General features: G+C 47.4%; 1 protein-coding gene across 23 annotated transcripts in view; it reads right to left on the reverse strand.

The window, feature by feature from the left end:
- Positions 1-13,336: 13,336 nt before the first annotated feature.
- The window catches only part of PRLR (prolactin receptor), a 308,636-nt gene continuing 306,571 nt past the window's right edge, over positions 13,337-15,401 (reverse strand). For all 23 annotated transcript variants that reach the window (XM_078852729.1, XM_078852735.1, XM_078852731.1 and 20 more), the window contains one exon: positions 13,337-15,152. In XM_078852729.1, coding sequence (XP_078708855.1) covers positions 14,133-15,152 — 1,020 coding nt within the window. In that variant the 3' untranslated portion in view covers positions 13,337-14,132. The remainder of the gene's footprint in view (positions 15,153-15,401) is intronic.

A 15,401-nucleotide genomic window follows, 5' to 3' on the forward strand; every position in this document is an offset into this window, starting at 1 on the left:
ACGAGCCCCTCCATACGAACTCGGAGATGCAGCAGATGGCCCGGCTCGGCCTCAGTGACCCCTAGCACCTCGGGCCGTAGGTTGGGGGAGAACAGGGTCGCCACTCCAGCTTGCCACATCGTGAAGTGGCTAAAGTAGACCCCGTCCCCCCACTCCAGCCGCCAGCTGTCCTTGGCGGTCGGATCCGTATGGGTCTCCTGCAGGAAAACTACAGAGTACCCCCCTTCCTGAAGGTAAGAGAGCACCTGGGACCTGCGGAGAGCCATCCTACAGCCCCTGGTGTTCAAAGTTGCGATAATGAGAGGTGTCATGCGGAGGGCTGGAGGTGTGGGGGTTCCTTATTGGCGGGGGTGTTCGCGGCCCTCGGCGGGTTGTGCAGCAATCCATGACCCATCCCGTAAGTGAGTAAATCATTACGGAAGCCACAGGCCCGCCTGTAGGCCGCAGCACCGTGCTTTCCTTGCCCTCTACCCTCCTTTATAAGGGCCCTTGTGGCCTGGAGGATTTGATCAAAGTCCCTTCATAGCTGGAGAGCCAGCTGTACCCTGTTGCGGGTGCCACGGATGTTTTCTAAAAACTTCCGCAATGCATTTCGCAGCTCATGGGGGGGTGGGGTTGCGATTTCTGGGTTGTTCCCAGGTGGGGCTCTTGATACAGCCTTGTGGTCTGCTGAGGTGGGCAGGCAGGGTGCGGACCACCGATGGGGCGTCTGACAGGCTAAAGTTATTAGGTCCATCTCACACCTTGGGGTAGAAGGGGATGGCGGAGGGAAAATTGCAGCTCCTAATGGGTCGTGGCAGGAAAACGCAAAGGCTGCTCTCTGGGGGGAATCTGCAAAAAACGGAAAAGAAATAACCCCAGGGGGTGGCAATAGCATTGCAGGAGGAGGTGGATTGGGCAGGGACAGGGGTGGGGGCGGGGGCAGAGGCAAGGCTCTGGGCTTCGGGAGGCAAGCAGCTGAAAAGTGGTGCCTCCTGAGCAGATTCGAGGGTTGAGGGATGGGGGAGGGGGCTCCCAGCATGCTAGGCGCATGCTCTATGGTGGATTTGGTGGCCATGGCATCAGGTGGTGGACCACCTTCTGTAGGGTGCCCGCCTGGGAAGGCGGTTATGGGGAGGGAGCATGGGGAAAGGGGGACTGGGGTGAGGTTGCCCAGATCGAGGCCAGCCGGCAGTAGATCATCCTCTCCCTGGGTGACCGGGGTCAAACCTAGGGTCTCAGTCTCCTCATACATGGAGGAGAGGTTGTCTTCTGCTACCCCGGGGCCCCCTCCTCTGGGGCCCGCCTCGACGGTCGCTTTGGGGTTCGCGGGGGGTTCGGGTGGTATCCGGGTAGAAGGGGCTTCCTCAGGGGTCTCGGAGGGGAGGGTCTCCTGTGGAGGGGAGATTCTACCTTCCAATGCCATTCTGTCTTCCCCTCCCGACACCGGCGGATGGATCTGACTCGTGGGCATAGCGGAAGGCTCAGTATCAGTGCCTCCCTTCCTGGTCTTCCGGGGGGCCTCCGCATCGGATGGGTGCAGCGGAGCTGGAGCCTTGCGCTTGCCTCGCTTTCCTTGGACTAGGGTCCAGCCCTCCATAGCGTCGTCTGGGGGTTGGTCAGCAGGGGTCGTGTCGGGGGGCAGAGGTGATGGTTCAGGGGTTCGGGGGGGTAACGGTGAGGCAGCATGAGGGGCGGGGGGTTCTCCTTGGGGCGGGCCTTCTCCTATACCTGGTAATATCTTTTTGCTGCACCCTCCTGCATAGGCTCTTCTGGATTGTTAATAGCAAGGGTGGGATTCCCTTGCTCGTCTGGGCGTTGCAGGGGAGGTGTCTCTTGGGCCCGGACGGGAGCAGCGGTGGATTGAGCAGGAAGAGAGGTGGTTTCAGGTGCTGGGCAGCCAGGGGCGTCGGCAACGACGGAGCCGACGTCCTGCCGGGTCTCGGGTTCCCCTCCCTGCTGGGTCAAAGGGCAGTCTCTTCGGACATGCCCCGCTGAGCAGCGGAGGTAGCACCGGGCTTCTCCTGTGGAGTAAAAGACCCGATAGCGGGCTCCCTGGTAGGGGACTAGGAAGGACCCCTTGAGCGCCTCTCCGTCATGCGCTGCCGGCGGCGGTAGAAGCTGCACTTGCCAGCGGAACGAAAGGACGTGATGGAGGGTGGGGTCCTTGCAGCCCAACGGGAGAGGGCTGATGACAGAAACAAGTTTCCCCAGGGTGGAGAGAGTGGGTAACAGGGTGGCATTGGGTAGAAAGGGAGGGACGGAGGTGAGGACTAGGTGAACGCCCAGGTCCTCTAGCGGCTCCAGGGGGACAAAGACCCCCCCCCCCACTGCCAGGCCCTTCTCCACTGCCTCCTGGGCGGCAGCCTCCGATGCTAAGAAAAAGATGACCTTCCCGTACATTTTGGAGGCCGCCACGATAGCCGTGGGTCCTACCACCCTCGCCAACGCCTGCACGTATGTCTCCACGTGGGGCAAGGTGGGGACCAGGAGGCAATGGACACCGTGCTTCCTGGTCATGGTGGGAAAGGGGCCCCGGCTGCTATTGATGGTAGCGGAGGCGGTGGGTGGGCGAGATGACGAGGCGGCAGGTGTGGGGGGGTGCCACCACCCGGGCATACATCCTGGGGGCCAGGGGAGGGATGCTCGCAGAGCTGGTGGAGGGAACAGTGGGGAGGGATGCCATGGTCGATGACGAGGCCACAGCGGTGGAGGCAGCCCCTGCCATGGAGGGCCTGGTGGTTTTAGCGGGGCCCTTTCCTTTCTTCACACCCTGGCCTTTCCGGCCAACTGGGGGGGGTTTCCTAGAATCTGGGGGGGTGGTGGACGTTGCAGCAGCAGTAATCGCCCGGGTGCCTCCTGCTGCCGATGCCCCATTGGGGGCGGTGGCAGATGTTTTGACAGCAGTGGGGGGGGAGGGCTGGGGGGTTGGGCAGGGGGGTAGGTGGGGGAGGGGCAACTGAGGTTGTTAGAGGGACCTCACCCCTCTCATTGCCCGCCATTGTGAGCAGGGAGAGACAGGGAGACACCAGAAGGAGGAGGGGAGAGGGGGAAGCAGATTAACCACTTCTCCCTGTTGGGCTGCAGGCAGGGGCTGGCCAAATGGGTCGGACTGGACAGGGGAAGGAAACAGGAGTTGGGGTCAGGTAGTAGGGGCAAACTGTGGGGTGGGTAGTCTGGGGGTGGGGGGGGGAACATGGACCCACATGCGTTTATCCAAAGAGTCTCATTTGGTCGGCTGTTGTGTCTGGTCCGGGTGATGGAATTCAAAGCAAGCAGTTTAGGCTAGAGGCAGATGGCAGGTTGCCAGCAGGGATGGATGGCGGGGGGGGCCATGACGGTTGTAGTAGTGTTGGGGGGGGCACCGATGGATCGGGGGGCAGCTTTGTGCCACACCCCCGTGCCCCTACAAATGCAGGTAAGACACAGTCAAACTCCCCCCACACGAGAGTACAGTTCAAAAGTTACTCAGTCTTATGACCCCCTCCACGATGATTTGTAACTTCCCCGGGCGATGTCTTTGTCAGCTGTCTTCTCTCCCGGTCTTTGTGGAGCATTCCAAAAATGCCAAGCAAAGATAAGAAGACGATTAATTGCGGGTCCACAAACAAACAGCAAAACGGTTGGGTCTGGGGGCGTCCACTCCCCTCCTCCGGGGAGCGGATCGGCAGTCCTCCCCCCCTTCTCCGGGGGTTGCAGCTGAAGCAATAGCAGCGTCCAAGGGCAGGCGTGGGGGGGCTGGCAGGCAAGCTGGCAGCCAACCAGCACTAGAACGGCAGCAAAAAACAAAACAAAACAAAATGAAGAAAAAGTGTCTGGCCCAGTCGCGGGGGGCGGGGGAACTACAGCAGGGGCAAAAAGCAAGGAAAGCCCAGGCCAGAGGGCAGCAGGAGAGTGTTAGAAGGGAGCCTTCTTCCCTGGAGAGGGAAGAAAGTTTGCTATAGATTAATTAAAGCACCTGAAGCCAATTAGAGCACCTGAAGCTAGTCACCTGATAAAACCCCCCTCCTTCAATCAGATAAGAGGAGGAGTTGAAGCAGAGTGGATTGGTGTTGGAGCAGAGAGCAGTTTGGAGGAGTTGAAGCAGAGTGGATTGGTGTTAGAGCAGAGAGCAGTTTGGAGGGAAGCAGAGGAGAGTTTGGAGAAGTGCTGCGGTGGGCTAAGAAGACCAAGACTCTAGGTAAAGGGACACCTGGTTTTTGCAGAGGGAGGGAAGGAAGCCCCATAAGCTGAAGGGCAGGAGAGGAAAGTAGTCCAGGGGAAGGAACCGCTAGTTCAAGCGGTCTACTGCTATCCCTAGGGCCCCTGGGCTGGGACCCGGCATAGAGGGCGGGCCTGGGTCCCTCCCTCTCCACTTCCCTCCTCTAGAACACTAGTGGGGCAGTTAATACCCCAGTTCAGGGGCGAGAAATGGTGCCCTGAACTCTCCCCAAGAAGAGAAAGTGCGAGACCCATCAAAGTAGTGCTGGCAATTTGCCACAGTTTCTTAAAGAGACCTGTTGATGTGACGCATCAAGCAGGAATTGGGCAAGAAACAGATATTCTGCAGCCTCCCTCTGTTCTGCGCCCAAACAATGACATGTGAGAAGCTTGAGAAAATAGACATTTTTAGCTACCATAAAGTTTATTAGTTATTTTTTATGGACAGTATTCATTCACACTGGCATTCACAGAATTGCTACATTTTAAACATGGACTCAAAACTAAATCTATTAAGTACCAAGAAGGAAGTTTCAGAATCCCAGATACACGACACTGAGTATCTCTGAGGCCTTGTCTACCTTAAAGGGAAAAGTAGATCTAAGCTATGCAATTTGAGTTACGTGAATAGCATAACTCAAATCAACTTAGCTTAGATCTACTTACTGTGGGGTCCACTCCTGTCAACTCCCCTTACTTTTCTTGATCCAGTGGAGTACAGGAGTCGATGGGGGAGCGATCAGTGGTCAATTTAGTGGGTCTTCACTAGACCCACTAAATCGACCGCCAGAAGACCCGCTAAATCAACCGCCGATGCATCGATTGCTGCAGCGTCAGTCCTCTGGTAAGTGTAGACAAGCCCTGAGCAATGTAACTCATATATGGGATTGATGCAGCTGTTAACCAGAACAAAAAATGGCATTTGTAGTCATGCTGGAAAGACTGTTTTCCAAGATGGACAATGAGCAGTAATAGCAAAAGCAGGAGCAATAGCAAGAATGTCAGTCTGGGTATATCTGACCCTAAGAGGGGTGACTTTCCTTTCCCTTTGGCGTGAAGGAGAATGAATTAGTAGCCAAAGCACCATAACATCATCATTAAGGAACATGGCCCAATATCATTCTACTCCATGCATGTTTACTAATGCTAGTAAAAGGTGGATGCATCATTGTGGGGCTTAACAAAAGGGTCAGATTGTTTTCAGACGTGCTATCTTGTGTGAGCCATATGGGATATTTTCTAGAAATGATTTCTACAAGGATTTCCAGCAGCCTGTAAAAATCAATCAATGCCACTAGTCTTCCTGGTTTAGCTTAGGGAATTCACTACTATAGGATACTTGCCTGGAAGTTTCTGAGAGCCCTTGATTCCTATTGACTTCAGTGAGAGTTGGGGGCTCTCAGGATGAGGGAGTCCTAAGAGCAGCATCACCCACCAATGAAGAAGATCCATTTAAATAAAGAGCAAGTCTCTGAGACAGGAGAAAGCCAAAGGGCTAGTAGCATCACAGGTAGTTATCTGGGCTTTCACCCTTGGTGGGGGGGGAAGGAAGAAGGGGAGAAAACAGTCTTTCCCTTCGCCCTTGCATCTTCAACATGCAACAATGCAGTGCGTATTGTAAGCCTAACTTTTAGCATATTGTTTTCATTAGGCCCCACCAAAAGTTTGGGTATAGGAATTTTTATAGGAATGACTCTGCTGAATGGGAATAAAATTGTATTTCCATCGCATACCTCTCAACTTTGAAAATTTATCTGCAAGATGAATCTTTTCTGCTTTAGAAGATACCTGATTTGTATATTGTCACAGGAAAAATCAAATGATTCCTTTTCACTTCAATGGCCTGTTTAGTGGAATCATCAGTCTTTCACTGCTTGAGGCTGACAAGATGCCACATACTTTGACTGACAAAAAGGAATACAACTTAAGAGAAACAAGAACGTTAGAGTTAAAATAGGGTGTGTGGTTTAAATGATGCAAATGAGTAAAGTTGCAAAAATTGGCCCACTATATTTCCCTTGCATTTGTTCTTATTCAGAACATAGGAACTCCCAGACTGGATCAAACCAGTTGTCCAGCTCTTCCCGTATTCTGTTTCTGACAGTGGCCAGTATCAGATGCTTCAGAGGGAAGTGCAAGAAACCCCTGAGAGGATCATTATGGAATAACTAACCCAGAGGGAAAGTTTCCTCATAAATCTGACTGGTTATTGTTATACTAGGCCCTGAAACATGAGGGCTTCTATCCCTTATATATTTTATACTATCTAATGTAGCTGTAGATGTTCTCATTATCCATAGCAATGTCTAATCCCTTCTCTTCCCTTTTCTTTGTCACTTTTTATTTCATTTTATTTTATGTTTTGGTGTCTCTTTTCCATTGAATTTTTGTCTGTTTTCTAACATCTAATTTCTTAATGTTTAATAATCCCCTTTTCATTATTCCTGTTCCATTCTTTCTTTCCCTGTATTGTACTTCTCTCCTTCCACAATGTTGTCTTTCAAACTCGTTTAGTAGTGTTCCCTCTTCTCATTCTTCCCTTGTCCTCTTCTGCCTCCATTTTTCACCTCTCATGCACTTTCCAACTTTCCCGAGTCACTCTCACCACTATCCTACTCAGTCACTTCCTCTCTCGTGGGTACGTCTGTGCTGGAGCAGGAAGTTGTAATTTCCAGCTCGAGGAGACATACCTGTGCTAGCACTGATGGAGCTACACTAAAAATAGTGTAGCTGTCACAGCACGAATGACAGCAGGGACTAGCCGCCCTGAGGATGCACCCATCCAAGATGGTAGGTACGTACTCAGGCAGCTAGCCCCTCCTGCCTAATTTGAGTACAGTAGTGCAGGATGCCTCCTTGAACTGAATTTTACATCTCTAGCTCGAACTGTAGACATACCCCCGCTCTAGTATATCCTACCGTTTCAGTCATCCACTCACTCATTCCGCATTGCCCAGCACTCGTATCTGCACTCTTCTCTCATTCTACTCACTTGCAACAACTCTTATGCATCACTTATTTCTAACCCCTACCTAGCATGTATTCATCGCATCCTGCAGGTACCTGGTCTAGAGAAAATGGAGGGAAGAGATGTAGCTGTTGATACCACAAGAGTCTTGAGACTCTTGGGAGCCACAGCAGCAGGAATTTCTACCTCAATCCCAAGCAAGGAAATACAGCCCCCCTTTCTCACCTCCATAGGTATGGGAATCAGATGGGAGCCAAGGGTCTTGCTTTTTGGTTGGTGGTGTTGGTGGAGGAGATGCGAGTTCACTGTTGGGAAAGGGGTGGCTATTCTCCATTACCACATAGTGAGAGGGTAAGGGCTGAAGAGGTTCAACCTAGCAGCAGGTGTCTGAGCACAGCAAACACTATGATAAATGCTCAGGTCAATTTGTCTGACCTAGAACCTGAATATCTATAACCACTCAGCTCACTCACCTTTGATGAGCTGGGCACCGGTAAAGGAGCAGCAGTGACCAGCTAACTGGCCACACAGCCCAGGAAAGAGACTGACACACCAGAAACATGGCAGATGCCCAGCACACCAGTCTGGGCCTTCCAATGAACTGAAAAGACATGTAATTTTTCACACAAATATCCCACCTCACTCACTATGTATCCATAATAATCTATTTTAATTGTTCTAATGCAACAGATTAAATGGTTTTTAATGGTGCCTCCATGACAGGCTGTCATACAACAAAAGCAACTGTAACATAAGATGGCTTTTTTTTTTTTGTATTTGCTACAATAATTATTTCCAATTTGACACTTCAAGTGAAATGCTTCTGTTTGCCTTTTTAAAGGGAGAAAAAAAACCAGAGGTAGTGATTCCTTTGAAAATATGGAGCCTAAAAACATGACATGTGCTTGATTTCAACATGACTATGGCTTTAGAAAGGACATATGTTATCCATTAACTGGCCAAGGTTACTTTGGTTTCCCTGTATAACTCTTTCAAGTTGTTTAAAGTTAATGAAAAATGACTAAGCACATTAGCTGGCTTCCTAATGAGAACTCCACATGCACAGTGCTTTAGTGGTTGGAAAGTAAAAGCTGAATATTCACTTTTAATTAACTGCTGTTACTGTACTTTAAATATTTGAATAATAGTGTAAAGCTACCGTGCATTTGTAGTTCAAGCTATCTAGACAGACATAAATCAAAGCATTTACATAGCATTCACTGCTTCAACACAAATGCATTATGATTACAGGTTTGTTATTCAGTTTTGTTCTATAGACACATACTTTCCCATATTTGTACTGTTTATGGACAGATATGTACATTTGTATGTAATATGACTGTAAAGGATTATTTCATCATAAAGAGCACTCTTCAGAGATCATATTTTTCATGTGACAGGTAGTTTTGAGACCACATGTCCCAAATTCACTAAAGCACATAGACAACTACTTAAAAGCACCAAACATTACACAGAAAATACAGGGCCATACATCAAAAATGTGTCTGCTAAAACAAAAACAGCCTAATTAGAAAATTTAAAAGCATAAGACATCATCTTTTTCAATACTGAAGGAAAGTAGATCTTTTATTTATAAAACTGTTTTTAGCCCAAAGGGGAGGTAGTTAATTTTAAAAACATTTAAAAATAATTTAGTGTATTTTTAGAAAACAAATTAGCATCTTTCAGTGGAGCCTTTATGCTTTCATTTTAGAGCTTATACTTTATTTAAAAAGTAGTGCACTATTGATCTAACATATTCACAGACGTGACATAGAAAAAGCATGGAGCCTATTTGACCATCTTTCCAAGAGAGAGATCTGAATAGCAAAGCAACTGCTGGAGGGCTATTTATTGGGAAGAATTCTAGTAGGTAGTTCATCCATCTGTCTGTCTATCAGAGGTGATGTGAGAAGTCGTCTTCTAGGCTAGTGTAAGGTGCCTTTGCAGAAACCTGATTTATAGGTACCTGTAACCAGTGATGAGCTGCCAAAATCTTAACAGCTGGTTCCCTCCTCACCCCACGAGGGGGTCGTTGCCCACCCCCACCCTCCAGGACTCCTGCCCCATCCAATCCCCCACGTATCTTGATGCCACTCCCCCCCCGGACCCCTGCCCCATCCATCCCCCTCCCCTGACTGCCCCCAGAACCGGGCAGGAGGGTCTCGTGGGCCACTGTAGTGGGTGCCCAACCCGCCCCTAAGAGCCAGAGGGACCTGCCGGGGGGGGGCGAGGTGGGGAGTCCTGGCTGTGCTTACCTGGGGCAGCTCCCAGGAAGCATCCGGCAGGTCCCCCTGGCTCCTAGGGGCGGGGGAGTGTAGGTAGGGGGGAACAGAGGGAGCGGCTGCTCCCCCCACTGATCATATCAAAAGTGGCGCCTTAGGTGCCAACTCCGTGGGTGCTCCGGGGCTAGAGCTCCCATGGGGAAAATTTGGTGGGTGCAGAGCACCCACCGGCAGCTCCCCGCCCCACGCCCGACTCCAGCTCTCCTCACCTCTGCTCCACCTCCTCCCCTGAACACGCCGCCCCGCTCTGCTTCTCCACCCCCCGGCTTCCTGCGAATCAGCTGTTTGCATGGGAAGCCTGGGAGGGCTGAGAAGCAGGCGGCGGCTTCGTGCTCAGGCCCAGGGAGGCAGAGGTGAGCTGGGGTGGGGAGCGGTTCCCCTGCATGCTTCCCAGGTTACCTGCTGCGGCATGGGCGGCCCTCCTCGCGCCCCCCCCACCCCAGATCCCCTCCGGTTCTAAAAGGGCTTCTAAATTTAACAACCGGTTCCAGTGAACCGGTGTGAACCAGCTCCAGCTCACCACTGCTTGTAATATAATCTCATTTTATTCCCACATGAGAACATATTCCTTAAACAGCTGTAAATAAAAATCCTATTTGAAATTATGAAGATTAAATGACTGAACATCCAAAGAGCCATAAATATGAGTATCAGACTGAAGAATATTTTTTTTATTCTCAACTTCATGTGCACATGTACTTTCCAAATGTCAACGGATCAAATTCGAGGATGATGTTCTGCACAACTCCATTGGCTCTTGGAAGGTACACATCCAGAGAAGAAGAATTATTATTTAAAATCAAATTGCTACTTAAATGTGTGCATATATACACACATACATGGAATTGAGAATTTATATGCAAATGATTTTCCAAATGAACACCCTTATTTAATTATCTAACATCTCCCCCGCTCGCTTCCTCAAAAAAAGGAAACTCGAACAATTCACTCAAGAGATGTATTTAGACTGAATTACACTCTAGCTGCTTCAAACCAGCCAGGGAGAGTGCTTATTCACTTAAGCTGAAATTTAACCTCTTTGAACAAAGCCACGGTGATCTGGTGTCATGAGGGGGGGGGAAGCAGGATAGAATCTATGTCCTTGGACTTGCTTTAGGCAGCACTGCAGTCCTTCCACAGCTGCTCTGCCAACTGATGTATGGAATAGCAGTCATGGTCCGTCTGCTCCCTTTGGGTTTGGGCCATTGGGTCTGTTTATCTGTATATGAGATCTCCCACAGAGAGAGAGAGATTGGGCACCTTGTTTGCATCACAACAAGTATTTTAGACCAAATGTTCAAAAGGGCCTCCATTTTATGTGTGTACAAAGCTGTATTTATAGGCAAAAATGCCCATTTTCTCCTCATGGCAATTTGGGGTTTGCATGTGTCAAGTTTCTGAAAATACGTCTCTTAATGCCTTATCATCTCAAGTTCTTCAAATTAACAGAGGGATGTTGGAACTAGAATGGACCTAGCCCAGAAAATCATAATGATCCAGATTATCTGGTCCAGCCAGGCAATGCACAGTACAGAAACAGAGGTGAGCAGTGAGTATAAAACCCTGATCCTTGGGATATGGACTGACTGAACTCATAATGAAATTTCGAGAAGGCTAAAGATTGCTCTAAGTTGTGACTGATTGTCCGGACACAATGACTTCTTAGGACCAGAGGCACATCGCTTTTCCCCTGGCTGTACCCCCTATGCTATCTAACTGAATGTTACTCCAGAGATTTCCCCTATGTAAGGGGAATCTACAGGCTGAGCAACCTGCCTTTTTACTATCAGACACATAGGGCCTAGAGTGAGCCTGAGAATCTGGCCCTAATATACTTAATAATTTTTTGGGGGCTTAGGTATGACTATCAGTAATAACAAAAGGAGAGTGTCTGATTGGAACTGACTGTACCAGATCCACAGTTAGGAAACTGAAGTCCAGATAAAGAACTTTCAAACAGAGACAGATAGGGTCATTGTGTATTAACCGAGTGTGCATCCTTCCTGCTCCCCCCCAAAAAACATTCAACTTTTCTTTTTGATAATAGATAATTTCACTGCAATAATCATGGCATTCCCTATACAATGTAGAGAAAATACTGCAAACAGTGCAGTAAAGTAATCTAGTTATCCACAACAAAGTAAAATAGTTTAAGGGTGATCACTGTGTAGACAGACAGACAGAGACAGACACACACAGTGTATTTGATATCTACATAACATTGTGTTCTTTTTACAATTAATGCCTCTCCAAAGTCTTACTGTGTCAGAGTTAAGTAGACAGATGAACAAAGAGGGGCTTTCCTATGGCCCGAAGGTAGTATGTGTGGGCTCTGTTAGATGTGGCCTTCTGTATGTTGGCTAAGCAGCTGGCTCAGTGCACAAGCCCAAAAAGGTGCCTACTGGAAAACTCCAGAACTGTTGAGGGGAAGGGGTGGGATGGGGAAGGTGTGTGCATGTCCTGTAAATATATTTCCCATCACTTGCACAACACAATGCGCTATCCTCAGCCTGACCTTCTTCCCCATCTCACTGGGCCACTATACCTATGGATGTTACTTAGCTAAGTATATTCTGTACTTAGCCCAATTGCAAGGGAGACAAATACATCATCATTTGACTGTATTTTCCTTTAGAAAATAAAGCTTTTCTTGCGGCGGGGGCAGAGGGTCAGAAAAGGAGTGCCATTATTTCCAGTTGTCATTTTGGGGTGACTGGGCTGCTTCCTGCCAGCCTCAGTTACTAGCAATGGCAGAAGGCTCTATTGCTCCATTTTCATTAGGGGGGGAACTGCCCCAGACCAAATCTATGACCCCTCCTCCTTCTTAATTTTAGCAGAGTAGAGGCTCTTTGACGTCAGGGGTCATGGCTCTTCATCCTATTGAGCTTGGACAGGGAGACATCCATTTTGGCAAACGTAACTTCTTTAAAATGTCCTCCCTGGCTCAGGGAAAAGCCTATCTTTTGTGTTAGGATGTAGGGGGATGTCATTCCATTGCGGATTGACTTTACACAGTTACTTGTATGGAACAGTCCACAGGCCAGCAGGAAGACAGCAATTTAGGGAGGGACAGAGCCCCCAGAACTTAACATTCCACTTAGTTTTACAGGAATAGTTGATAAAATAAATGGACTAACTAATTCTCAATTCATTGTATTACATCTACAGTCGATTAGAAATATATATTCAAAAGTTACTTCATATCCTTCATTATTCTACAAGTCTCCTTTAGTTATTTTGGTGTTTCACTATTGAAATGATAGCTTCACTTTTTATCACCTCTTCCTGCATTAGCAGAAAAAATCAGTGAAGTTGTCAGGTAGGTAAATAGTTCTGGGAAGTTAGAAAATATTTTATTTTTACTTTAGAAAAATAGTCTTCAAAAATACATTGTTGAACTCATGGGCTTTTACTAAAGTAGATTTTTATATTATGTACAATAAGGCAGTCTATCAAATAGTGTTCTTTCCTTTCAATAAAAGTGAACATTGTTTAGTTCTATTTGGCTAAGAGATGGGTGGGATGTAGTTTATTCATCATACTGAAAGGAAGCAGGAAAATATGTTGAGAATAATTTACTGCTTTGCTACTGTTACTTTAACATACAGTATTATCTTTTATATGTGAAATCGTCAACATCCAAAAAACTAACTTTTTTTTTAGGATTGAAAAAAATATATAATAGAAAAACCTATACCAGTGTTTAGAATTCATTAAGAAAAAATACACTGTATGCCATAGTAGTTCATCAGCAGTATACATGGTCTAGGAACTGTATGAACAATCATGGGTAAGGCTACGATTTTGTCACGGAGGTTGCGCAAGTCACGGAATCCTGGACTTCCAGAGACCTCTGTGACTTCAGCCCACAGCAGCTGGGAGTTGCAGGGTCCCTCTGCCCCCCCCCCCCCCGAGGGTGGTGGAGGTACCCCTCAGCTTGCGGCCCCTGGGATCTCTGATCCACCGCAGGCAGTGGGGGACCCTGGAGCCCCAAGCCCCCATGGGTGGTAAGGGCCCCTGGAGCTCTGAGCTGCCCAGCCATGTGGGTGGTGTGGGGACTCCGCAGCTCCCCATTTTGCCATGGACATTTTTAGTAAGTCATGGACAGTCATGGCTTCTGTGAATTTTTCTTTATCGCCCGTGACCTGTCCATGACTTTTACTAAAAATATCCGTGATAAAATCTTAGCCTTACTCATGGTATACTGACCGACCTCCCCAAATTTTGTATCTTTGTTGAACCTGCAATATTTGGCTAGTTTTCATCAAATAACAGAAGAAATGCAAAGTTCAATAATTTTGTTTACAATGTAGTTTTCCATGGCACAAAATATCCACTTCTTTGTCCTTTCTCCCTAAATTGAAAAGCTATTTTAATGATCTGAGGTTTATTTATTCTAATTACATAAACCTACAAATCCCTTTTTTCTCTTTATTATACCCCAATTTGTAAGGGTTTTCCAAGAAACCATGCCATGTGCTTTTGTTTTACTGTACATAACTATTAACAGAAGAAAATCTATAAATCACAATTAGAAAATGAAAAAATTTGTTCTGCAATCAGCTAGTAGAAAACATAGAAAGGTGTGAGCTACAATTGAGCTTTAGTAATGTAATTCTATGTAACCCAAGAACATTCCATTTTAATTGGATTTAATTTACTCTGTAGTGTTACCTGAAGAAGGATAATCAAACTTTCAATTAATTAAAGGAGCACATAAAAGAAGTTGGATCGAGGTAATCTAATCCACCAGTGTCTATTTTGCACTCACTTGGAGCTGTAAAACAATGGCTCATATTTTTCTCTGTTTGACTCTGTTGAAGGTTCTGAACAGATTCCTTCAGAGGTTCTTGAAACATAGGTGTGGTCTGAACTCTTGAAACTGGTATTATTACTAGAATGCTGTTGTCCACAACTCTTGAGACCTTTGCATATTCCTTGCTGGTTCCAGGGACAGTACAGTTTTCAGGTTTGCCACTATTTTCTTTCTGTTTCGGTAATACAGCTAACGCCCCGTCTTGGTTGACTTTGTGAATTTCTACATAATCCATTAGTTTCGCAGACAAAAAAGGTGACTTCTCATTGGGCAGCAATTGCATTCTGTCTTGGTTAACTCTGGAGTGCAAGCTCTCCACTTCTCCTTTCTTGTCCAGTTTTTCCTCACTGATGGTTTCAGTGGGTTTAGAATATTGTGACTGATTTTCTTCATTTCCCCCCAAAACTGATGAAACATTCACATTCATGGTGCCAATGGCTATCTTACAAACATCCGTAATGTTGTGGTAGGAGCATTTAGGAGTCTGGTTGTTAGGTAGCTGAGCTCCAGGCCCTGTAGATAACTTTGCACCACCAATGCTAAAATAAGGTATAATCTCTTTTAGGTCTGTGCTCTGAATTCTGCAGCTGCTTTTTCTCGCATTATTTTCTGGAATTTCACTGATATCTGGTGTTTGAAATGCTGATGGAGGAATTCTGGGCTCCCTGCTCCTCTCAGAGAGCAGGAAAGGGCTGTCACAGCTCCCTCTCCCTGAGTCACTGTCTGTTTCCTTGTGTGTTAACTTCATATTTTTACTGGGATGACCTTTTTCATGACTTGGCATCAGTTGCTGATCCTCACTGTCATCTACCTCCAGAAATTCTACCAGTAGGTCCTCACAGTCTGATGTTGGAGGGAAGTCTTGGCAACCCAGAGCACTCAAAAACTCATCGGATCTCCCTGTCTGAGGGGATAGTAACAATATACATTACAATCGCATTTGTGGCCAACTGTAAGATTTATCAGTTATTAGTATTTCTCTCCCACCCTGACCGCAGTGATTAGTCTACACCTATAACATGGAAAACATGCTTGAATGCTGCAGTTGCTGTAACGTGTGCAGTTATACGGTTAAGGCTACTCTGAACCTAACCTTGTTTTGGTACAAAACATAGTGGGAGCCTACAAGCACCTCATGTGAACCCCTTGTTCA

The sequence above is a fragment of the Lepidochelys kempii genome, chromosome 5 (genome assembly GCF_965140285.1).
Source record: "Lepidochelys kempii isolate rLepKem1 chromosome 5, rLepKem1.hap1, whole genome shotgun sequence".
Classification (NCBI taxonomy): domain Eukaryota; kingdom Metazoa; phylum Chordata; order Testudines; family Cheloniidae; genus Lepidochelys; species Lepidochelys kempii.